Source organism: Periophthalmus magnuspinnatus, chromosome 5 (assembly GCF_009829125.3).
Source record: "Periophthalmus magnuspinnatus isolate fPerMag1 chromosome 5, fPerMag1.2.pri, whole genome shotgun sequence".
Lineage (NCBI taxonomy): Eukaryota > Metazoa > Chordata > Actinopteri > Gobiiformes > Gobiidae > Periophthalmus > Periophthalmus magnuspinnatus.
Window position 1 is genome coordinate 7966560 of NC_047130.1, and position 24739 is coordinate 7991298.

At 42.4% G+C, this 24739-nt stretch overlaps 3 protein-coding genes across 3 annotated transcripts; all 3 read left to right on the forward strand.

Moving 5' to 3' along the window:
- LOC117370844 (odorant receptor 131-2-like) lies at window positions 1-1031 on the forward strand. The gene is made up of 2 exons (XM_033966384.1): window positions 1-153; window positions 249-1031. The coding sequence occupies exons 1-2, from the start codon at window positions 1-3 to the stop codon at window positions 1029-1031; spliced, it is 936 nt and encodes a 311-aa protein (XP_033822275.1).
- A 7256-nt stretch (window positions 1032-8287) lies between these two features.
- LOC117370845 (odorant receptor 131-2-like) lies at window positions 8288-9421 on the forward strand. The gene is made up of 2 exons (XM_033966385.1): window positions 8288-8440; window positions 8630-9421. The coding sequence occupies exons 1-2, from the start codon at window positions 8288-8290 to the stop codon at window positions 9419-9421; spliced, it is 945 nt and encodes a 314-aa protein (XP_033822276.1).
- Window positions 9422-15592: 6171 nt separating this feature from the next.
- LOC117370846 (odorant receptor 131-2-like) lies at window positions 15593-16692 on the forward strand. The gene is made up of 2 exons (XM_033966386.1): window positions 15593-15745; window positions 15910-16692. The coding sequence occupies exons 1-2, from the start codon at window positions 15593-15595 to the stop codon at window positions 16690-16692; spliced, it is 936 nt and encodes a 311-aa protein (XP_033822277.1).
- Window positions 16693-24739: the final 8047 nt, after the last annotated feature.

A 24739-nucleotide genomic window follows, 5' to 3' on the forward strand; every position in this document is an offset into this window, starting at 1 on the left:
ATGAATTTATCCTCTGCACAAAATGGGACAGCTGTTGTCCGCTATTCAGACTCTTTCAGCACGATTATAGCCAAAAACGTAACAGTTGTTCTGCTTGGGATTTCTATTAATTACTTAAATGGGACTCTCATTTACACCTTCAGAAAACACCAGGTAAGAAATGTTAAAATTATTGTCACCTTCCACAAACAAGCTCTCATTTTATATAGTTCTTATATTTTATTTAACTTTTGACTGTATTGTTTTAGGTCTTTAATCACAATCCTCGCTACATCCTCTTCATCCATCTGGTGGTGAATGACATGATCCAGCTCACCACTGCCATCACTCTATTCGTGTGCACTTATGTTTTCTACACCATCAACACATTTTTATGTTGCTTTATTCTGACAGTTGCTGTTTTCACAAGTCTAAACACTCCTCTGAACTTAGCAGTGATGGCGGTGGAGTGCTATATTGCAGTATGCTTCCCCCTTCAGCACCCCCAGTTGTGCAATATTAAAAATATTTACATAGTGATTGGATGTATGTGGGCTTTGAGCATATTGTCATTTTTACCAGACATTTTTTTTCTTGCGGCAACTGAGCCTGTTCTATCCTTATCCACAGTTTTCTGTGAGCCGTCACAATTGTTTCGTAATCCCATCATGATAAAAAAGAAAGAAGTCACATACTCAGTGTATTTTGTTAGTGTTTGGCTTGTTCTGACTTACACTTATGTCCAGATATTTTTAGTTGCCAGATCAGCAAAAACACCAAATAGTGATGCCAAAAAGGCCAGAAATACCATTTTGTTGCATAGTTTTCAGGTTCTTCTATGCATGTTAACATATGTATTTTCCACTGTCCAACAACTTATTTTGATTTTGTTCCCAAGAATATATATCCACTTCATGTTTGTGTGGTATATATTATTGCAAATCCTCCCCAGGTTTCTGAGTCCCATTGTGTATGGGCTACGAGATAATATGTTTAGAAAACATCTGAAGAAGCATCTCTCCTGCAGTGCCACTCACTCATTACGGGTTTAAAAAGATTCTGTTTTTGTGCCATTAAACTAGGCCTGTTCAGCTAATGATTATGTGAATTATATAATACAATAATTCAAATTCAAAGTAAAAGCTTATTTACTGCATATGTGTTGAGCATATTATAACATACAGACTTATGCTTATCTTCAGTCTGAGAAGTGACATTGTTTCTTTTGAACAATGGTATAGTTTGGCTCATAAAAAGTCAGTGGCATGCAAAGTCAGGGGTGCAGGATGAAATGGGTCAGGGAACAGTGCAAACTGGATTATTTGTATTCACTGAAGTGGATCTAAACATGCTAAACACACGAGCTTCCACTTTATTATTGTTTGGGAACTGCTTATGTCACTCTAAAATTTGATCACTCCATTTGAGCACAGGTGCTGGGGCATCAATAAGGAAGATTACATGTCTATACAAGATCAATTATCAATGTTCTCTGTGTTTTCACTCTTAGATTAAACTGATTTAAGTGTTTGAATAAATCTGTGGAAAATTGCATTTGTCGTAAATGTATTTCCTTCCAGAGAAGTACTACAATGAACTGCACTTGAAGAGTCACCTAATGTTGTTGTGCAGGAGCAGGTTGTGGTCTTCCGTGGACCTATCAGACAACAGTAGGTGAAACAAGCAATGCTGGAAGCCTGAGGTAGCACTTATGATGTGTATTTGTCACCATGATGTTATCCATCACAGTTTTGAAGTGGCTGCTTAGTTTTGCACATCCACAGTCACAGTACAGTGCAGTGATGTCAGCAGCAGTCACTCTCCCCAAGCATACATTCACAAGTAGGTAGACTGAAAAGCTTGGCCAAACAGGGAAACCACTTCTGGTGGTTGGCTCACCATCGTAGTGGGTTATTCATGGTGGGAATGTTGGAATATCAAATATTGCTGGACCTCCACACCTATGGTGTTACAGTGCGTAGTACTTTCTCTGCTGGGATAAGCTGATATGTTGCAAAAATCTGTTTCAGACTAGCTTGACAGTGATGGCAAGAGTAATATGTGCCTTAGTTTCTGGACATGTTCCCAGACATTCTCTATAACAGTTGTTTATCAATTATTCAGGTAAAAGGGTTACACTGGTTACAGCTCTCTCGCAAAAAAAATTCTGTGTGTACAGAGAAGTACTGGTAAACAGCATCTTCATAAATAAGAAGGCATTAAACGGCCCAGGCACTCACAAATGTTCAGATAAGTCACTCAAGGGTTCTCACTGCTATTGTGCATATGAATCATCATATGAAATATTCTCATAAAATGCTACCAATAAAAAGCTTGGTAAACTATTCATCATCCAATTGACTGAAAAACAAAACAGCCTTTTCTCCATACGTTTGCACTTAATCTGAAGTAAATCATTATCTCAGGCTGTTACTCACAAACCATCATCTTGCAGAGTGGGTGTGGAGAGTTGACCAAAGAATATACCATGTCTCTCATCTATTGAAATAGCAAATCTTGTGTATTAATAGTGTTTTGGAACGTGGATGTGGCACAAAATGTGTTTCAGACGTAACACCATTCGCTTGCTCAAATTGAAAAATGTGTTTGTTAGAATGAGTCATCACACTAACAAACACAACAAAACAAACTGAATAGGTCTGATTGGCTGGGCAATTTATTTCAATTAAGTAAAAAGGAAATTAATTTAAGGGAGAACCGACAAACATAAATGACATATCGATAATTAAAAGCCTGTCACATTAAAAACTAATTATGAAAATGGTTGAGACATGCACATGAAAACAAAATGATTTTTGTGCATACATATTCTTGTAGAAGTAGCCTGAGTGTTTATTTATCGTAAGTTTATTTATCATAAGTACAAGGCTCAGGAGACATGAACCCTCAAGGCATTGTGGTAGTTCATTCCAGTCCAGTCCAGTCCAGTCTGGCTATGCTTCTGTTGTAGGGAGGATTATACCTCTGATGATGAACAAGGAGCTGGCAGTGTGGGGCTGGCACAGCACAAAAACATCATTTCTCTATCACATACAGTATTGTTCAAAATAATAGCAGTACAATGTGACTAACCAGAATAATCCAGGTTTTTATAGTATAATTTTATTTCTACATGGCAAACAAGTTACCAGTGGGTGCAGTAGATTCTCAGAAAACAAACAAGACCTAGCATTCATGATATGCACGCCCTTAAGTCTGTGCCACTGGGCAACTACTTGAAAGGGATGTGTTCAAAAAATAGCAGTGTGGCATCCAATCAATGAGGTCATCAGTTTTGTGAAAAAAACAGGTGTGAATCAGGTGGCCCCAATTTAAGGATGAAGCCAGCACTTGTTGAACATGCATTTGAGAAAAATGGGTCGTTCAAGATGTTGTTCAGAAGAACGGTGTACTTTGATTAAAAAGTTGATTGGAAAGGGGAAAACCTATAAAGAGGTGTAAAAAATTATAGGCTGTTCTGCTAAAATGATCTCCAATGCCTTAAAATGGAGAGCAAAACCAAAGAGACATGGAAGAAAACGAAAGACAACCATAAAAATGGATCGAAGAATAATCAGAATGGCAAAGGCTCAGCCAATAATCAGCTCCTGGATGATCAAAGACAGTCTGGAGTTACCTGTAAGTGCTGTGACAGTTAGAAGACGTCTGTGTGAAGCTAATCTATTTTCAAGAATCCCCTGCAAAGTTCCTCTGTTAAAAAAAAAGGAATGTGGAGAAGCGGTTACAATTTGCCAAAGAACACATCAACTGGCCTAAAGAGAAATGGTGGAACATTTTGTGGACTGATGAGAGTAAAATTGTTCTTTTTGGGTCCAAGGGCCACAGGTAGTGTGTGAGACGACCCCCAAACTCTGAATTCAAACCACAGTACACAGTGAAGACAGTGAAGCATGGTGGTGTAAGCATTATGATATGGGCATGTTTCTCCTACTACGGTGTTGGGCCTATTTATCGCATACCAGGGATCATGGATCAGTTTGCATATGTCAGAATACTTGAAGAGGTCATGTTGCCTTATGCTGAAGAGGACATGCCCTTGAAATGGGTGTTTCAACAAGTCAATGACCCCAAACACACAAGTAAACGAGCAAATTCTTGGTTCCAAACCAACAAAATTAATGTTATGGAGTGGCCAGACCAATCCCCGGACCTTAATCCAATGGAGAACTTGTGGGGTGATGTGAAAAATGCTGTTTATGAAGCAAAACCAAGAAATGTAAATGAATTGTGGAATGTTGTTAAAGAATCATAGAGTGGAATAACAGCTGAAAGGTGCCACAAGTTGGTTGACTCCATGCCACACAGATTTATTTTATTTATTTATTTATTTGAAGGACAATGTGCAGATACATTAAAAAGATGGCTGCACCAGATTTAGCAAAATGCTCATTTCCATCTGTAGTCCTTGGTGTCACAAACATTAAAAAACAATTCACATATAAAAGGTGCAATACAAAAGACAATGTACAAGTGTGCAAAATTTTCAATACATAGTGCAAACTACAAATTATTAAAATGCAAGACATAGAAAAAAAAATGCAACAAATATCAGAATAAATACAGTGTAGTCGCTATCAGATGGTACCCACGAGGGTAGCATCTGATAGCTCTGTACCTTATTGGTATTATAAATGTGAACAAGACAGTAATATGACACTAAGACAATACTATGACACTCATGATCTGGTAATCTAGTGGCCATTAGATGGTACCCACGAGGGTAACATCTGATGGCCGAATACCCGTCTGGTATTGTTAGTGTGAGCAGGACTGATGGTCAAGAAGCCAGTTTTTAACAGCCCATGAAAAGCTGTGATAATCTGCTATGTTCTTAAGATTTTCTGGAAGCCCGTTCCATTCCTTGATGGCTTTAAAAGAGAAGGCAGATTGAGAGAACGCGGACTGTCTTGTAGGAACATTGCAGTCACCCCTAGACATGGACCTTAACACTCTACTTGTTAGTTGAGAGCGAGGCTGTACATAGGTCTTTAGTGGGGGTGGGGCAGCGTCATGCAAGATTTTATGTACCAGGCGAATATCAGAGTACCTGATCAAGTTGTCAAAGCTTAATATTTTAAATTTGTCCAATATGTAGCAATGATGGTAAGATGTGAAGCAGTTATAAAAAACTGTGGTCATACAACTAATTAGTTTAGTGATTCACAGGATTGCTAAATCCTACAAACAAAAATGTTTCTACTGAATAATTTTGAGTTTGTACAGTCAACGGCAGACACTGCTATTTTTTTTAACACACCCCTTTCAACTAGTTGCCCAGTGGCACAGCCTTAAGAGCGTGCATGTCATCAATGTTGTGTCTTACTTGTTTGCCATGTAGAAATACAAAAAATATATTAAAAACCTGGATTATTCTGGTTATTCACATTGTACTGCTATTATTTTGAACAAGATTGTATGTTGCTACTTATGGAATGCTGACATGTTTGTCTTAATCTGTGATAGCAAAAAATAGCCATACCAAAGTTTTTTTTTAAAACATTTTATAGTTTAATGTCTCTAACTCCTCTCCTCTCTTCTATCTGTTCCTGTTAGTCAGCCATAAGCCATGCCCTTCACCTGTGCCTGTTTTTGTTTCTGAAAGTGTCCAGGCCTGTGGTCCAAAAGAACATATATTAAAAAGAGATAGACAAGTAGAGAACATGAACTACCAATGCCAAAGTATTAAAAGTAAAGAATAATATGGGAACTTTAAACCAAACTCCCAATGTTGATTTGTTTTTGAAGAATTATTTTATATCTAATGTCAACACAATCTTTTCAATTGCATTTCAATTGGAGGCTGATGCCTGCTGTGTCAAAGTCATACCATGTGACGCCTCAGCTCAGAGCCATTCAGTCTCCACATTAGCTCTCTTTCCTGTTGCTGCGATATACGGCTCCATGTTCGATGATATCCATTGTTGACAGTTGTCAATAAGATGAGTTGGTGATTTATTTCTTAATGTATAAAACTTATGATTTCTTGATGAGTTGTCTGATAGTATTCCACCATGTGATGTTGGAGGAAACGTCAAAGCTCAGTTCAGCTAGAAGATTTGTAATCTGTTTCCTCCATCTGCAAAAACAGAGTGGCATTTTGTAAAGTCACCAATTGACTGTTGATTGGAATGACATTGCTCACCTAGAACCAATGGGTGTTTTTTTCAGGTGACTGTGCTGGTAAATTTGTTGTACTTGAACATTCTTGCAAATACTGCATGTGACTTGTATACCAGTAAAAAGTTTGTGCATTCACACGCACTTCTTTTCACTGACGTTAATTCCATGAAGACAAGAACATTTTAATTCATCATGTCGCCAACATTGCTTCTAGTAATTTTTTTTTTTTTTTTTTTTTGCATGATGCACCTGCACTGTAGCATTAAACACTGTTGTGCCTTATGCAGTTGCTTGGACGAAAAAACAGATCGAGCAGATATGAGCATTCGCATGGAACTAAAGTTAACTGAGGACCTCTGAATTTGCAGAATTACAATACAATTTTACAAGTCAAATACTGCAGACCTTTTGCAGATATGGACATTTGTATTTATTGCAATTCGTAATTACAGCATGCTCAAAACACTAGGATGGATTCTGGCAGCGTGGTTACGGCGTGGTCGCCACTTTGCCTCTTGAACATCTAACCCTTTTGTGGCTTTCACGTTTTAGTTAAAAATAAAGTGGAACATGATAGAGGAGTCACAAGCACAAAGAGTAGACACTTTTATAAAGATGACTGGATGTTCTCCTGCCAAAATACACACTTCTCCAATAGAGTTGTTAAGTATTATGTCACTTCCAGGTCCATCAGCTCATTGAAAACAATGGAGATGTTTACTGCATCCTTTTTTTTGGCACATCTCATGTTAAAAAGAGATTGCAGTCATTTAAGGCTAACTAGTTTATACAGTAAGCATGAATTTATGCTTGTAACTGTGACAAAGTGCACGAAGGAGGTTGAGGTAAGAAGCTAGGCCAGGCTAAGCTAGCTTTAGCAGTGATGGCAGTGAGATATACACTGGCAATCCTATGTTATGATAAATTATTACAACATTACTGATATATTTGATACAGTTTGTTGTTAAACATATGCTTTTGATCGGTAATTATCTTATATATTAAAATATTGTTTGATTAAGGAACAGGAACAAAAGAAGCTGTGAAATTTCTGGTTGGACCTGGAAGGGACTTACTAACACCCCTTCTAGCCTCTCCAGATGGTTGCCTACATTGGATGAGAAGACTATGATGCTGTCAAGAGAAGCAAACACTGTCCCTGCAGACTCCTGAAGATCCTTTGCATTAACCTTTGAAAGGTAGTTGGTGCATTACATAGGTCGAAAGAGATACAAAATGTAGTCTTTGGACAGTCCATCTGGGATCTGATTGTATTTGCTCACAAGATCTAAGGTGGAAAACTAACACCTGTAAGTGAATCAAACAATTCCTCAGTGCATAGATGTAACCTCTGATACATCTATGCACTCTTAGTAAATCTGGCCTTTAGTTTCTAAAAAAGACAAATTACGTATAATGTTATTTTATTAAACTGATCAAAAGGGTCATCATTATAGTGATTTTATGGAAAGTAATGGCAGCCTCTGTACTGTTATGGAGGTGTGGACGTCCTCTGATTTCACTGACTAAATAAGACAATAAGGGTTTCACACAGCCAGTGTGCTGCCTGGCCAAAAAAAAAACAAACAAAAAAAACAACTTGTGCAATGAGTTGCTTTTCATTTCTTAAACAACCATGTCGAAAGACACATCCAGTGGTCGTGGAAAAGATGATGAAGTTTGCATTAGAAGGGTCAATTCACTGGCATGCATCAAGCAGAGAAAATATCTAAGGAGATTGCAGAAACTACTAAAATTGGGTTAAGAACTGTCCAACGTATTATAAAAAATTGGAAAGATAGTGGGGACCCATCGTCTTTGAGGAAGAAATGTGGCCAGAAAAAAATCCTGAATGATCGTGATTGGCAATCACTTAAACATTTGGTAAAATCAAATCGAAGAAAAACAACAGTAGAACTCAGGGCTATGTTTAATAGTGAAAGTAAGTGCATTTCTATCCTAGTCAATGTCGTCATCGACAAATCATTGCAGCGCTACTAAACAACCTCCCTCTGAGTAGTTGATATAAAACTCTATTAACCTCTGATCTTCATTTGAGGAGGGGAAGCCATATCAAAGGTAGGTCTGTAGACAGTAAATACAACCCTTATTCATTATTGGTTCTGTCTTTGAACAATGCAAACTTTCTTTTTTGAATAGTGTTTTCATGAATTCATCGTCTGGTCAAAATGGGTCATCTTATATCCGCTATTCAGACTCATTCAGCACGGCTATAGCCAAAAATTTAACAATTGCTCTACTTGGAATTTCTATTAATTACTTAAATGGGACTCTCATTCACACCTTCAGAAAACACCAGGTCAGAAATGCTAACATATTTATCCATATATATTATATTTCCATATATTGCAAATGGATTGTTATCTAGTGTGTGTGTATATATATATATATATATATATATATATATATATATATATATATATATATATATATATATATATATATATATATAAAATTACTTTGCCTGACTATATTAACTTTGTCTTAGGTCTTTTACCACAACCCTCGCTACATCCTCTTCATCCATCTGGTGGTGAATGACATGATCCAGCTCACCACTGCCATCACTCTCTTTGTGTCCAGTTATGTTTTCTACACCATCAACACATTTTTATGTTGCTTTATTCTGACAGTTGCTGTTTTCACAAGTCTAAACACTCCTATGAACTTAGCAGTGATGGCGGTGGAGTGCTATATCGCAGTATGCTTCCCCCTTCAGCACCCCCAGTTGTGCAATATTAAAAATATTTACATAGTGATTGGATGTATGTGGGCTTTGAGCATATTGTCATTTTTACCAGACACATTTTTTCTTGCGGCAACTGATCCTGCCCTATTCTTCTCCACAGTTGTATGTGAGATGACACAATTGTTTCAGAATCCTATCATGATAAAAAAGAGAGAAGTCATATTTGCAATGTATCTTGTTGGTGTTTGGCTTATTCTGATTTATTCTTACATCCAGATATTTTTAGTTGCCAGATCAGCAAAAATTAATAATAGTGATGCCAAAAAGGCCAGAAATACCATTTTGTTGCACAGTTTTCAGCTTCTTCTGTGCATGTTAACATATGTATATTTCACTGTCCAACAACTTGTTTTGATTTTGTTCCCAAGAATATATATCCACTTCATGTTTGTGTGGTATATATTATTACAAATCCTCCCCAGGTTTCTGAGTCCCATTGTGTATGGGCTGCGAGATAATATGTTTAGAAAACATCTGAAGAAGCATCTCTCTTGTACTACCACTCATAAAGTGTCAGCCTGTAGAAGATAAAGCAATAATAGCTGTGGAGGAGATTTGTGGCAAGATCAGGCATTCTCAGTCTGAATACATTTGGGCTAGTACAGCCAACACACTTTAGTTAGGCGAGTTCTGGCATAATATTGGTTTACTGTTTTTTGTTTAAATGTTTCATTCCTATGTCACAAATCTGCAAAAGATCTTGATAAAGCAATATATTAAATTAAAGTCGGCAAGGCTTAGGCTTTTACAATGGAAAAAAACAATGAAATGTCATGCAGGGCACTCCTGTGTGGGATTGAATAAATGCTTTACAAATGTTGAAACAACAAAGCAGTTTTTAATACATTATATTATAGTGTAAACATGTGATATAGTAACTCAATGTGAAGTATTTTAAATATTCAGAATACAGTACACTGATCGGCAAAAAATGTTGGTACTCTTTGGATAATGAAAGAAAAACAATAGTCACAGAAATAATTTGAATCTGACAAAATTAATAATAAATAAAAATTCTATGAAATGGAATCAATGAAAGTCAGACATTGCTTTTCAACCATGCTTCGACAGAATTATTTAAAAAACTCATAAATCAAGCCTGGACAACTTCACTTAATATTTTGTTGCACAACCTTTTGAGGCAATCACTGCAAAAATTTCTGTCATTGTCAATGAGACTTCTGCATCTCTCAGCAGATATTTTGGCCCCCACTGAGCAAACTGTGTGAAAACACAGCTCCTGCTTTGGTCATACAGGGACCGGACAGTCCTTAGCAAAGGGACCTGGACCCCATACTCCCTCAGCACCCCCAAAGGGCACCATGAGGGACACAGTCGAGTGCCTTCTGCAGATCCCAAAAACACACCTCCCATGAACTCTCAAGTATTTGATAGAGTATAGACCTGGTCCAGTGTTCCACAATAGCCACACGATGTTGTAGAGACGTGTCAGCCAAGACAGCCCCATAATATCCGTAGACATAAGATATGGATTTCAGGGTGATGGGTGGGTGAGTCTACCTCCAAGTCCTCAGTCTCTGTTTCCTCCTCAGAAGACATGATGGTGGGGTTGAGGAGATCCTCAAAGTATTCCTTCCACTGTCCGACAACATCCCCCGTTGAGATCAGCAGCTCTCCCCCCACACTGTAAACATTGTTGTTGAAGCACTGCTTCCTTCTCCTGACAAGTTGGCTGGTTTACCAGAATCTGTTTGAGGCCGACCAATAGTCCAGCGCAGAGTTTTTGCCTCTGCAACCTTACGACCAGAAAAAAATCCTAAATGACCGTGATTGCCGATCACTTAAACGTTTGGTGAAATCAAATTGAAGAAAAACAACAGTAGAACTAAGGGCTATGTTTAATAGCGAAAGTAAGCATTTCTACATGCACAATGTGAAGGGAACTCAAGGGATTGGGACTGAACAGCTGTGTAGCCTTAAGAAAACCACTAATCAGTGACCCTAACTGGGAACGAAAGGTTTCAGTTTGCTAGGGAGTATAAAGATTGGATTCTGGAGTAATTGAAGAAGGTCATATGGTCTGATGAGTCCAGGTTTACCCTGTTCCAGAGTGATTGGCACATCAGGGTAGGAAGAGAGGCAAATGAAGTGATGCACCCATTATGGCTAGTGCCTACTGTATAAGCTTGTGGGGGCAGTACTATGATCTGGGGTTGCTGCAGTTGGTCAAGTCTAGTTTCGGCCACAGTATGTGCTCAAAGAATGAAGTCAGCCGACTACCTGAATATAATGAATGACCAGGTTATTCAATTTTTTCAAATTGTGAAAGAGTGGTTCAGGAGCATGAGACATCATTTTCACACATGGATTGTCCACCACAGAGTCCAGACCTTAACCCCATGGAGAATCTTTGGGATAGTCAGGAGAAGGCTTTGTGCAGCGGTCAGACTTTACCATCATCAATGAAAGATCTTGGCGAAAAATTTATGTAACACTGGATGAAAATACATCTTGTGACACTGCAGAAGCGAAATCGAAATAATGCCACAGCAAATGTGTACCATAATCAAAGCTAAAGGCGGTCCAACGAAATATTAGCGTGTGACCTTTTTTTTTTTTTGATGGTGACTTTTTTTTGGGCCAGGCAGTGTGGTGCTTGTGCTTGTAAATTAACCCACATATGCTACCCTTTAGATTATTTTCTTACTGATTAATCTAATAATTATTTTACTATACAGTTTGCAGTGTCGTCGTGGACAGTCCACAGTGCCTTGTGTCTGTACAGTTTGCGATGCCAGGTACAGTTCGTTGTGCTGTGTGCACGTGTTAATGACACCTGCGCATGTAACCCCGCTGAGAAATGGACAAAGGTTTTGGATATGCGAGAGCAGATAGTCCCCTCCCCCGAACCGCCACCTTAACGTGGTGGAGGGGTTTGAGCACCCGAATGATCCTGGGAGCTATGTTGTCGGGGGCTTCATGCCCCTGGTAGGGTCACCCATGGCAAACAGGTCCTGGGAGACGGGTCTGACTAAGAGCGGTTCAGAAGCCCCCCATGAAAGGAAAAAGATCAAGGCCAGTTACGTCGCCCGGACTGGCATTACCGGGGCCCCACCCTGGAGCCAGGCCTGGGGTGGGTGCTCGGCAGCGAGCGCCTGGTGGCCGGGCCTTTCCCCACGGGGCCCGGTCGGGCCCAGCCCGAAGGAACGACGTGGGGCCGTCCTCCCGTGGACCCACCACCTGCGGGAGGAGCCATGCGCGGCGGGTGCAGAGAGATCCGGGCGGCAGTCGAAGGCGGGGACCTCGACGACCGGATCTCCGGACATGGAGACTAGCTCTGGGGACGTGGAACGTCACCTCGCTGGGGGGGAAGGAGCCTGAGCTTGTGCGGGAGGTTGAGCATTACCGGCTAGATATAGTCGGCCTCACCTCCACGCACAGCTCGGGCTCTGGACCCAACTTCTTGAGAGGGGTTGGACTCTCCATTTCTCTGGCGTTGCCCGCGGGGAGCGGTGGCGAGCTGGTGTGGGCTTGCTCATTGCCCCACAGCTCAGCCGCTGCGTGTTGGGGTTCACTCCGGTGAACAAGAGGGTCGCGTCCCTGCGCCTTCGGGTCGGGGACAGGTCTCTCACTGTTGTGTCGGCCTACGGGCCAAACAGCAGTGCAGAGTACCCGGCCTTCTTGGAGTCCCTGGGAGGGGTACTAGACAGTGCACCAACCAAGGACTCCGTTGTTCTCCTGGGGGACTTCAACGCCCATGTGGGTAACGACAGTGACACTTGGAGGGGCGTGATTGGGAGGAACGGCCTCCCCGATCTGAACCCGAGTGGTGTTTTGTTATTGGACTTCTGTGCTAGTCACAGTTTGTCCATAACAAACACCATGTTCGAGCACAAGGGTGTCCATCGGTGCACGTGGCACCAGGACACTCTAGGTCGGAGGTCAATGATCGACTTTGTTGTCGTGTCATCTGACCTCCGACCGCGTGTCTTGGACACTCGGGTGAAGAGAGGGGCTGAGCTGTCAACTGATCACCACCTGGTGGTGAGTTGGATCCGCTGGCGGAGGAGGAAGCCGGACAGACCTGGCAGGCCCAAGCGCATTGTGAGGGTCTGCTGGGAACGTCTGGCGGAGCCCTCTGTCAGGGGGTCTTCAACTCCCACCTCCGGGAGAGCTTCTCCCTGATCCCGGGGGAGGCTGGAGACATGGACTCCGAGTGGGCCATGTTGTCCACCTCTATTGTCGATGCGGCTGCTCGTAGCTGTGGTCGTAAGGTCTATGGTGCTTGTCGCGGTGGCAATCCCCGAACCCGGTGGTGGACACCGGAAGTAAGGGATGCCGTCAAGCTGAAGAAGGAGTCCTATCGAGCCTTGTTGGCTCGTGGGACTCCTGAGGCAGCTGATGAGTACCGGCGGGCCAAGCGTGCCGCGGCTCGGGCAGTCACAGAGGCAAAAACTCGGGGTTGGGAGGAGTTCGGGGAGGCCATGGAGAAGGACTATCGGACGGCCTCAAAGAGATTCTGGCAAACCGTCCGACGCCTCAGGAGGGGGAAGCAGTGCTTCACCAACACTGTTTACAGTGCGGGTGGAGAGCTGCTGACCTCGACTGGGGATGTTGTCGGGCGGTGGAAGGAATACTTTGAGGATCTCCTCAATCCCACTGTCACGTCTTCCGAGGAGGAAGCAGAAACTGGGGACCCAGAGGCGGACTCGTCCATCACCCTGGCTGAAGTCACTGAGGTGGTTGGCAAGCTCCTCGGTGGCAAGGCTCCGGGGGTGGACGAGATCCGTCCTGAGTACCTCAAGTCTCTGGATGTTGTGGGGCTGTCTTGGCTGACACGTCTCTGCAACATCGCGTGGCGGTCGGGGACAGTACCTGTGGAATGGCAGACCGGGGTGGTGGTCCCTCTGTATAAGAAGGGGGACCGGAGGGTGTGTTCCAATTACAGGGGAATCACACTCCTCAGCCTTCCCGATAAGGTCTATTCCAGGGTACTGGAGAGGAGAATCCGACTGATAGTCGAACCTCGGATTCAGGAGGAGCAGTGTGGTTTTCGTCCTGGTCGTGGAACACTGGACCAGCTCTATACTCTCCATCAGGTCCTCGAGGGCTCATGGGAGTATGCCCAACCAGTCCACATGTGTTTTGTGGATCTGGAGAAGGCATTCGACCGTGTCCCTCGTGATGTCCTTTGGGGGGTGCTCTGGGAGTATGGGGTCTGGGGCTCTTTGCTAAGGGCTGTCCGGTCCCTGTATGACCGGAGCAGGAGCTGTGTTCGCATTGCCGGCAGTAAGTCAGACCTGTTCCCAGTGCATGTTGGACTCCGCCAGGGCTGCCGTTTGTCACCGGTTCTGTTCATTATATTTATGGACAGAATTTCTAGGCGCAGCCAAGGGCCGGAGGGGGCCTGGTTTGGGAACCACAGGATTTCATCTCTGCTGTTTGCAGATGATGTTGTCCTGATGGCTTCTTCGAGCCAGGACCTGCAGCAGGCACTGGGGCGGTTTGCAGCCGAGTGTGAAGCGGCTGGGATGAGAATCAGCTCCTCCAAATCCGAGGCCATGGTTCTCGACCGGAAAAAGGTGGTTTGCTCTCTCCGGGTGGGTGATGAGTCTCTGCCCCAAGTGGAGGAGTTCAAGTATCTCGGGGTCTTGTTCACGAGTGAGGGAAGGATGGAGCGGGAGATTGACAGGCGGATCGGTGCAGCGTCTGCAGTGATGCGGTCGCTGTATCGGTCCGTTGTGGTAAAGAAGGAGCTGAGCCGGAAGGCGAAGCTCTCGATTTACCGGTCAATCTACGTTCCTACCCTCACCTATGGTCATGAGCTCTGGGTAATGACCGAAAGGACAAGATCGCGGATACAAGCGGCTGAAATGGGTTTCCTCCGCAGAGTGGCCGGGCGCACCCTTAGGGATAGGGTGAGGAGCTCGGTCACACGGGAGGAGCTCGGAGTAGAGCCGCTGCTCCTACACGTTGAGAGGAACCAGCTGAGGTGGCTCGGGCATCTGCTCAGGATGCCTCCTGGACGCCTCCCTAGGGAGGTGTTCTGGGCATGTCCCACCGGGAGGAGGCCCCGGGGAAGACCCAGGACACGCTGGAGGGACTATGTCTCTCGGCTGGCCTGGGAACGCCTTGGGGTCCCACCGGAGGAGCTGGAGGACGTGTCCGGGGTGAGGGAAGTCTGGGAGTCCCTGCTTAGACTGCTGCCCCCGCGGCCCGTTCCCGGATAAGCGGAAGAAAATGGATGGATGGATGGAGAGCAGATAGTGAAGATGGTGTGCCTCACTTTTGCAACACAGAGAGCCCTTGTTGTACTTTCTATTCAGTGACATGGTTAACCCTATTCCTCCTGATCTGAAAACCCTGACAATGGTCTTCTGTGTGTGATTTGCACTGTTGTGCTCTGTGTGGAAATACAGCACGGATGTTCAGAGCGTGCCTGCATCTTAATTATATGCCACATAAATTTAAGACTTGGCTCTACAGGCAACGCATCAACACGCTCTATATGACGTCTACATATTTTCCTAGTCAATGTCGTCGTTTGCATCGACAAATCATTGCAGCGCTACTAAACAACCTCCCTCTGAGTAGTTGATATAAAACTCTATTAACCTCTGATCTTCATTTGAGGAGGGGAAGCCATATCAAAGGTAGGTCTGTAGACAGTAAATACAACTCTTATTCATTATTGGTTCTGTCTTTGAATAATGCAAACTTTCTTTTTTGAATAGTGTTTTCATGAATTCATCGTCTGGTCAAAATGGGTCATCTTATATCCGCTATTCAGACTCATTCAGCACGGCTATAGCCAAAAATTTTACAGTTGCTCTACTTGGAATTTCTATTAATTACTTAAATGGGACTCTCATTCACACCTTCAGAAAACACCAGGTCAGAAATGCTAACATATTTATCCATTTACTATGTATTGCAAATTGATTGTTATCTAGTATGTGTGTATATATATATATATATATATATATATATATATATATATATATATATATATATATATATATATATATAAAATCCTGACTATATTAACTTTGTCTTAGGTTTTTTACCACAACCCTCGTTACATCCTCTTCATCCATCTGGTGGTGAATGACATGATCCAGCTCACCACTGCCGTCACTCTCTTTGTGTCCAGTTATGTTTTCTACACCATCAACACATTTTTATGTTGCTTTATTCTGACAGTTGCTGTTTTCACAAGTCTAAACACTCCTCTGAACTTAGCAGTGATGGCGATGGAGTGCTATATCGCAGTATGCTTCCCCCTTCAGCACCCCCAGTTGTGCAATATTAAAAATATTTACATAGTGATTGGATGTATGTGGGCTTTGAGCATATTGTCATTTTTACCAGACATATTTTTTCTTGCGGCAACTGATCCTGCCCTATTCTTCTCCACAGTTGTATGTGAGATGACACAATTGTTTCAGAATCCTATCATGATAAAAAAGAGAGAAGTCATATTTGCAATGTATCTTATTGGTGTTTGGCTTATTCTGATTTATTCTTACATCCAGATATTTTTAGTTGCCAGATCAGCAAAAATTAAAAGTAGTGATGCCAAAAAGGCCAGAAATACCATTTTGTTGCATAGTTTTCAGCTTCTTCTGTGCATGTTAACATATGTATTTTCCATTGTCCAACAACTTGTTTTGATTTTGTTCCCAAGAATATATATCCACTTCATGTTTGTGTGGTATATATTATTACAAATCCTCCCCAGGTTTCTGAGTCCCATTGTGTATGGGCTGCGAGATAATATGTTTAGAAAACATCTGAAGAAGCATCTCTCTTGTACTACCACTCAAAGTGTCAGCCTGTAGAAGATAAAGCAATAATAGCTGTGGAGGAGATTTGTGGCAAGATCAGGCATTCTCAGTCTGAATACATTTGGGCTAGTACAGCCAACACACTTTAGTTAGGCGAGTTCTGGCGTAATATTGGTTTACTGTTTTTTGTTTAAATGTTTCATTCCTATGTCACAAATCTGCAAAAGATCTTGATAAAGCAATATATTAAATTAAAGTTGGCAAGGCTTAGGCTTTTACAATGGAAAAAAACTATGAAATGTCATGCAGGGAACTCCTGTGTGGGATTGAATAAATGCTTTACAAATGTTGAAACAACAAAGCAGTTTTTAATACATTATATTATAGTGTAAACATGTGATATAGTAACTCAATGTGAAGTATTTTAAATATTCAGAATACGGTACACTGATCGGCTACAAATGTCGACAAAAATTGTTGGTACTCTTTGCTTAATGAAAGAAAAACAATAGTCACAGAAATAACTTGAATCTGACAAAATTAATAATAAATAAAAAATTCTATGAAATGGAATCAATGAATGTCAGACATTACTTTTCAACCATGCTTCGACAGAATTATTTAAAAAAAACTCATAAATCAAGCCTGGACAACTTCAATTAATATTTTGTTGCACAACCTTTTGAGGCAATCACTGCAAACGATTTCTGTCATTGTCAATGAGACTTCTGCATCTCTCAGCAGGTATTTTGGCCCACTCCTCATGAGCAAACTGCTCCAGTTGTCTCAGGTTTGAAGGGTGCCTTTTCCTGACAACATGCTTCAGCTCCTTCCAAAGATGCTCAATAGGATTTAGGTCAGGGCTCATAGAAGGCCACTTTAGAATAGTCCAATGTTTTCCTTTTAGCCATTCTTGGTAGTTTTTAGCTATGTGTTTTGGGTCATTGTCCTGTTGCAAGACCCATGACCTGCGACTGAGACCAGACTTTCTGACAGTGGCCAGCACATTTCTCTCTCTCTTCCATTGGCAATGGAAAACTCCTTACTGCGAGATGAACGTTTGACTCACATAATTCTATACTAGCTTTTATTTGCAAGTGAAATATACACCTATTAATTTTATATTCCTTTTCTCTGTGACAGTGAAACTAATTATATAACAAATCCATGGACGGATTCTCCCACTTCCGTCAAGTTACAGAGTCACACAGTCACTTCTTCCTCTTCCATTCCACTGTGGTTGTGGAATGGTCTGGCATCATTGCAGAAAAAATAACTCGAGCTCTAAAACTCTTCATCTTATAACTGTCATATTTAGGGGATTGTTTTGTCATTATATAAGCAAACTAATGATTAAAGAACGACTTTGTATATTGTTGCTAAAGCACTTTATTAGGCGTAAGCGCTAATGCCTTCCTCTTCAATCCCCATGTGCTCTTTTCACAAACTGACTAAGGTCTGGTAAAATCCTCTAATATGCCTTTAAATAATTTAATCATGCTATTTTGACTAAGGGTAATTATTTGATATGGATTATTCAAATATATTTAATGCTTGAATGTTTATGCATAAATTGAATTTACTTTGGGTTACTTTAGAAATAATAACTGAGTTCCATCCACCCATTTTATCTGGGGCCAGGTCGCGGGGGCAGCAGTCTAAGCAGGAACTCCCAGATTTCCCTCATCCCAGACACATCCTCCAGCTCCTCCTCCCCCAAGGCGTTCCCAGGCCAGCATAGAGACATAGTCCCTCCAGTGTGTCCTGGGTCTTCCTTGGAGCCTCCTTTGGTGGGACAGGCCCGGAGGCATCCTGAACAGATGCCGAGCCACCTCAGCTGGTTCCTCTCGACATGTAAGAGCAGCGGATCTACTTCGAGCTCCTCCTGTGTGACCGAGCTCCTCACCCTATCCCTAAAGGTTCCGTTCAGCCACTTGTATCCGTGATCTTGTCCTTTTGGTCATTACCCAGAGCTCATGACCATAGGAGGGGGGTAGGAACGTAGATTGACGGGTAAATCGAGAGCCTCGCCTTTCGACTCAGCTCTTTCTTTACCACAATGTCAATGCCTGTCAATCTCACGCTCCATCCTTCACTCACTTGTGAAAAAGACCCCAAGATACTTGAACTCCTCCACTTCAGACAAAAACTCGCCACCTTTTTTCGGTTGAGAACCGTAGCCTCGGATTTGGAGGAGCTGATTCCTAACTAAGTTCCTTTTGTTTAAATGATATTTCCTATTTTTTTTGTGTTTTGCATCAGGTTTTTGTTGCAGACTGCTTATTCAATGCATCATTCAACTCAATAAAGGCTAGATGGAGAGCTGAATTATGGAAGGACACAACCATTTTTCATTTCCTCCCAAACTTTGAATCAAGTGTGCTATCATGGATCAAGTGTGCTGTCATGGATCAAGTGTGCTATCATGGATTAAGTGTGCTATCGTGGATTAAGTGTATTATCATGGATTAATAATCAAACAACACATACCTGCAATATTTGGTCTTCTGCTGTAGCTGTAATCTGCCTCCTCCCCTTCACACTTCCTGCTTCTGAAGAGTGCAGACGCAAACCTTGCTTGCTCCTGCTGCTTCCTCCTTATTTTGTTTTTTAAATGATTTTACCTCTTCCATTGCTGGGAGATTTGTTTAGTTATGATTTTCTCTTAAGTAATCCAAGATTTTTAAACCATTTTCACTTTTTTTTTTTTTTTAACAAAATTTTTGACGAGCCAACAACATGTCCGCGGGAAGAAACAAAAGGAATTCTTTCTGCGAACGCTGTCGGAACTATCAACAACAAATTATTGAGCTACAAGCACGGATATTTGTTTTAGAATCTGAAAAAGGACTTCACCGAACACTCCCTGTGACCTCCAGTGGTAAGCAGCCTACAGTTACTTTCAGAGAAGAGAGTGAAAAAACTGCTACTTTCAACTTAAACCTGAGTGATACGGTGTCTTTTCCAAAACTTTGTAAAGACAAGAATTTCAAGCCAACGCGACAAGTGATAAGAGGCAATGCTAATATAGTTACATCACCCAAAATACAACTTACAAACAGATTTTTACCACTGTCACAGACTGATGTTGATGTTAATATACAAACAGAAAATGGATTTTTGTCGCAAAACAAGAGCAATGAAGTTGGCAAAAGAGCGGCGGCAGACAGGCGGTCTGTGCCAAACGTCAAGGTCAGAGATACGCTGCTGCTAGGAGACGGTGCTATCAGAGATGTGACTCACAGAGGAATCCAAACTTGCTCGTACCCCAGTCACACTGTCTCTGAGATTACAAAACTCCTCCCAAAAGTTTTGTCAACACATCAAGGAGCTAAACAGCTGATTGTGCACGTGGGTGCAGTTGACACCAGAATGAATGAAACTGAAATCTTGAAAAAGCATTTCATTGAATTATTTGAGGAGCTTGATAAAGTGGAGGTTAAGACTTTCATCAGTGGACCTCTTCCTACCATAGACAGAAGGAAGATGAACAAATTTACCCGGCTGCTTCAGCTGAACACATGGCTGTTCAACGAATGTGCAGCCAGAGGACTGCACTACATTGAGAACTTTGATCTTTTCTGGAAATGAGAGGACCTGTTCAAGGGAAATGGCCCGCACCTGAGCAGAGGTGGAGTAAGAGTGTTGACGGATAACCTCCTCCACGCTCTGAGAAACCGGCCTGGACAGGGTCCTGGGCCAGTGAGAGAAAAGAGGAATGAGAGAAGCATTCCTGCTGCACCAACCACAGACCGAGCCAATGTGTCAGCACCACCAGCAGCACCACAACTACAACCACCACCTCCCCCAGCGAAGGAGTCACCACCAGCAGCACAACCATCTCCCCCAGCGAAGGATTCAGCAGCACCACCACCTCCCCAAGAGAACAAATCAGCATCATCACCACCTTCAAAAGTGAAGGATGCATCTCCTGCGTCACTTCTCTCAGGGCCCTCATCACAGGCCTTGAACCTGTCTGTGACAGCCCCAGCAGAGGTTTCAGTCACAGCAGCACCCACATCACCTCCCCAGCCCACAGACCAACCCTGGGTCCCCTTTGCTACATCCACTCCCTCTAGGGACTCCTCACTCTCCTTTTCCTCCCCACCTTCACCTATGGCCCTTCCCGACCATCTAGAAAGTCTCATCAGATCAGGAATTAAGATGGCTCCTCTCACACCTAATATAGAGCGATCAAGAGTTCTGGTATCAACTATGTTGAACTCTTCCCCATACCCACCTATCCCCCCTCGTCTTTCACGCAAACTCCCCCCTGCTCCGCCTCCTCGGCCCTCACCTGGTCCCTCACCCAAACATCCCCCTGCTCATTCACCTGGTCCCTCACCCAAACTCCCCCTTCCTCGCCCTTCCCTGCCTTCCCCCAGAGCTGTTATCAACAAGAGCTAGGACACACAGGGCCTCTGCTGTCTCAGGACATACAGTCATGATAAAGATAATATCATGCTGAGGCCCTGTGATGGAGCTATATCTACAGTTACAACACGTAGACTGATTAACAGAAGGACAGTTAGACTGTCCAATCAGAGACATTTAGTTCACATTCCCTGTAAGAAGATAACATCCAGTCTTACTGAAACTAATCTGAAACTTGCTGTGCTCAATGTCAGATCTTTATGTAATAAGTCCTTTTTAATTAATGATTTTATTTCTTCTTTTAGTCTTGACTTTATGTTTTTAACTGAAACATGGCTCGACAAAAACACAGGTAATGCAATTCTAGTGGAATCAACTCCACCCAACTTCAAATTTGAATCTGAAACGCGAGTAAACAAAAAAGGTGGAGGTGTGTGCGCATTTTTTAGAGATAATTTAGTTACTCACAGATTGTCATTTGGAGTGTTTTCATCTTTTGAGTATGTTTCATTCAAAATGGAGCTAAAACAATCCCCCTCCATACTCTACTTAGTCATATACAAACCTCCCCAGCACTGTCTGAGTTTTATTGATGATTTTACTGAGATGCTTTCAGTCGTATGCACAGACTTTGATGGTTTAGTCATTACAGGTGATTTTAATGTACATGTGGATAATGTGTTTGACAGGAACGCTAAAGAGCTCAGTTCTGTCCTTGAAACCTTTGGTCTGACTCAGCATGTCAGCGAGCCCACCCACAACAGAGGACACACTCTGGACCTGCTCATCACAAAAGGAGTAAATATTTCAAATGTCAATGTGGTGGATGTTGCTCTGTCTGATCATTTCTGTGTCTTCTTTGACCTGTCTGTTATTCCCAAAACAGCGGCTGGTCCTGCAGTTGTTCGAAGAAGACACATAAATGGTAGGACAGGTGCACTGTTCATGGAAATGATACACTTTGAAAATGCCTCATGTTCTGATGTTGATGATTTGTTGAACTCTGTAACTTCGAGCGTTTTGAATGTTCTGGACACCATTGCCCCGATGAAGGTTAAAATGGTTAAAGATAAGCAGAAAGCGCCATGGAGGAATGATGACTCGGTCAGGGCACAGAAAAGGGAGTGCCGGAGGGCCGAGCGGGAATGGCGCAAGTCAAAGCTCCAGGTTCATTATGAAATTTACAGAGAAAAGATGCACATGTACAACCACAGTTTATGTAGAACAAGGCAAAGGTATTTTTCTGACAATATTGGAAGTTGTAGTAAAAACTCTCGTATCCTGTTTGCAACGGTAAACAGATTAACAAACCCCCCAGCTCCACTGCCGTTAGAACTAATTTCCACATCTAAGTGCAATGAGTTTGCAGTATTCTTTAATGACAAGGTTCAGGGTATTAAAAATGCCATAAATTCCACAACACAAATAACAACCCTGCACCCACCTAGACACTTAGAGCTGACTCACTTTGCACCTGTAACTGATAAAACTGTCCAAGAGATTGTCACCAGTCTGAGTTCATCTACATGCTGCCTCGATGTGTTACCCACTAAATTTTTAAAGTCTGTGCTCAACAGTTTGCTGTCACCACTCACTCACATAGTTAATATGTCACTTCAATCTGGAACATTCCCAAGTGCTTTGAAAACTGCGGTTATCAAGCCTCTCTTAAAGAAGAACAGTCTTGATGCCACAATATTGAACAATTATCGACCGATCTCAAATCTGCCATTTTTAGGCAAAGTCCTTGAAAAAGTTGTTTACCAACAGCTTATTAACTTCCTCGAAATTAACAACTCCTTTGATGTTTTCCAATCAGGTTTTAGACCCCACCACAGCACTGAGACTGCTCTTATTAAGGTGACAAATGACATCCGCCTGAACACTGATGCAGGCAAAGTCTCAGTCTTGATCCTGTTAGATCTGAGTGCTGCTTTTGACACTGTGGATCATGGGATCCTCTTACAGAGACTAGGGGACTGGGTGGGCATCTCTGGTATGGCACTAAACTGGTTCAAGTCCTATTTAGAAAACAGGGAGTACTTTGTTGAAATTGGAAAATGTATATCAGATAAAATGTCCCTGACCTGTGGGGTGCCCCAGGGTTCAATCCTGGGACCCCTGCTGTTCAATCTCTACATGCTGCCGTTAGGCCAGTTAATACGCAGCAATAATGTGTCTTACCACAACTATGCAGATGACACTCAGATCTATGTCTCACTAGCAGCAGGTGAATATGGACCAGTGGATTCACTCTGCCACTGCATCCAACAGATCAGTGTGTGGATGCAAAACAACTTTCTTCTGCTAAACTCAGACAAGACTGAAGTTATCATCTTTGGCCCACAGAAACATAGAGAAAGTGTCAGCAGTCACCTCCAGTCTCTCTCTCTAAAACCTTCAAATCAGGCTAGAAATCTAGGGGTAATAATGGACTCAGACTTGAACTTTAACAGCCACATCAAATCAATAACATCTGCAGCTTTTTACCACCTAAAAAACATTGCAAAAATCAAGGGTATACTGTCAAAGCCAGACTTGGAGAGACTTATCCATGCATTTGTCTCCAGTAGGTTAGACTACTGTGACGGCCTGCTCACTGGCCTCTCCAAACGAGCCTTAACACAGCTGCAGTACATCCAGAACGCTGCTGCTCGGGTCCTGACTAGAACCAGGAAGTATGAGCACATAAGTCCTGTGCTCAGGTCTCTGCACTGGCTTCCTGTAGCTCAAAGAATAGACTTTAAAGCAGCTCTGCTTGTGTATAAGTCTCTCCATGACCTAGGTCCAAAGTATATCTCTGACATGTTAGTGCCATATGAACCATCTCGCAATTTGAGGACTTCAGGGATCGGCCTCCTGCTGGTGCCCAGAGTCAGGACTAAACATGGGGAATCAGCGTTTACGTTTTATGCAGCTAAAACTTGGAACAGTCTTCCTGAAGATGTGAGACAGGCCTCGACTTTGACAATGTTTAAATCCAGGCTCAAAACGGTTCTGTTTAGCTGTGCATACGACTGAAAGATTTTTATTCTGCACTCTTCTCTTTTAATGTTAATTTTATGATGATTATTTGTGATTATTTATGTTTTGATTTGTGTGATTTTAATGTCTTTCTTATTCTGTAAAGCACTTTGAATTACCTTGTGTACGAATTGTGCTATACAAATAAACTTGCCTTGCCTTGCCTAATGCCTCCACAAATCTGGCGGATAAAATATTGGCATGACAATGGGGCCAAACGGCCCACCAAAACCCATTAACTAACAGCTGGCCCAAAGTGCAAAAGTCTGCTATCTGCCCAACATAGCAGAGGAGATCTGTGATGAGGCACAGTAACTTTTTGTAATAATCTGAGCAAGATGTCTGGGCTATTAACATTAATGGTCAGAGATGCACCTCAGTCGTGCATGGATTGTTTTATTCTGCCTGTGCACACTACATACACTAGATACAGATTTTTGGGTGAATCTACTTTTTGAGAGGTGCATTCTCCCAAAGTTCCCTGAACCTAGAGGCACTGTTTCCAAAAAAAGAGATACTTGAACTCCTCCACTTGAGGCAAGGACTCTCCACTCACCTGGAGAGGGCATGCCACTTTTTTCCAGTCAAGAATCATGGCCTTGGATTTGGAGGAGCTGCTTCATACTCAGCTGCAAACAGCAAAGATGAGATCCTGTGGTCCCCAAACCAGACCCCCTCCTGCCCCTGGCTGCACCTAGAAATT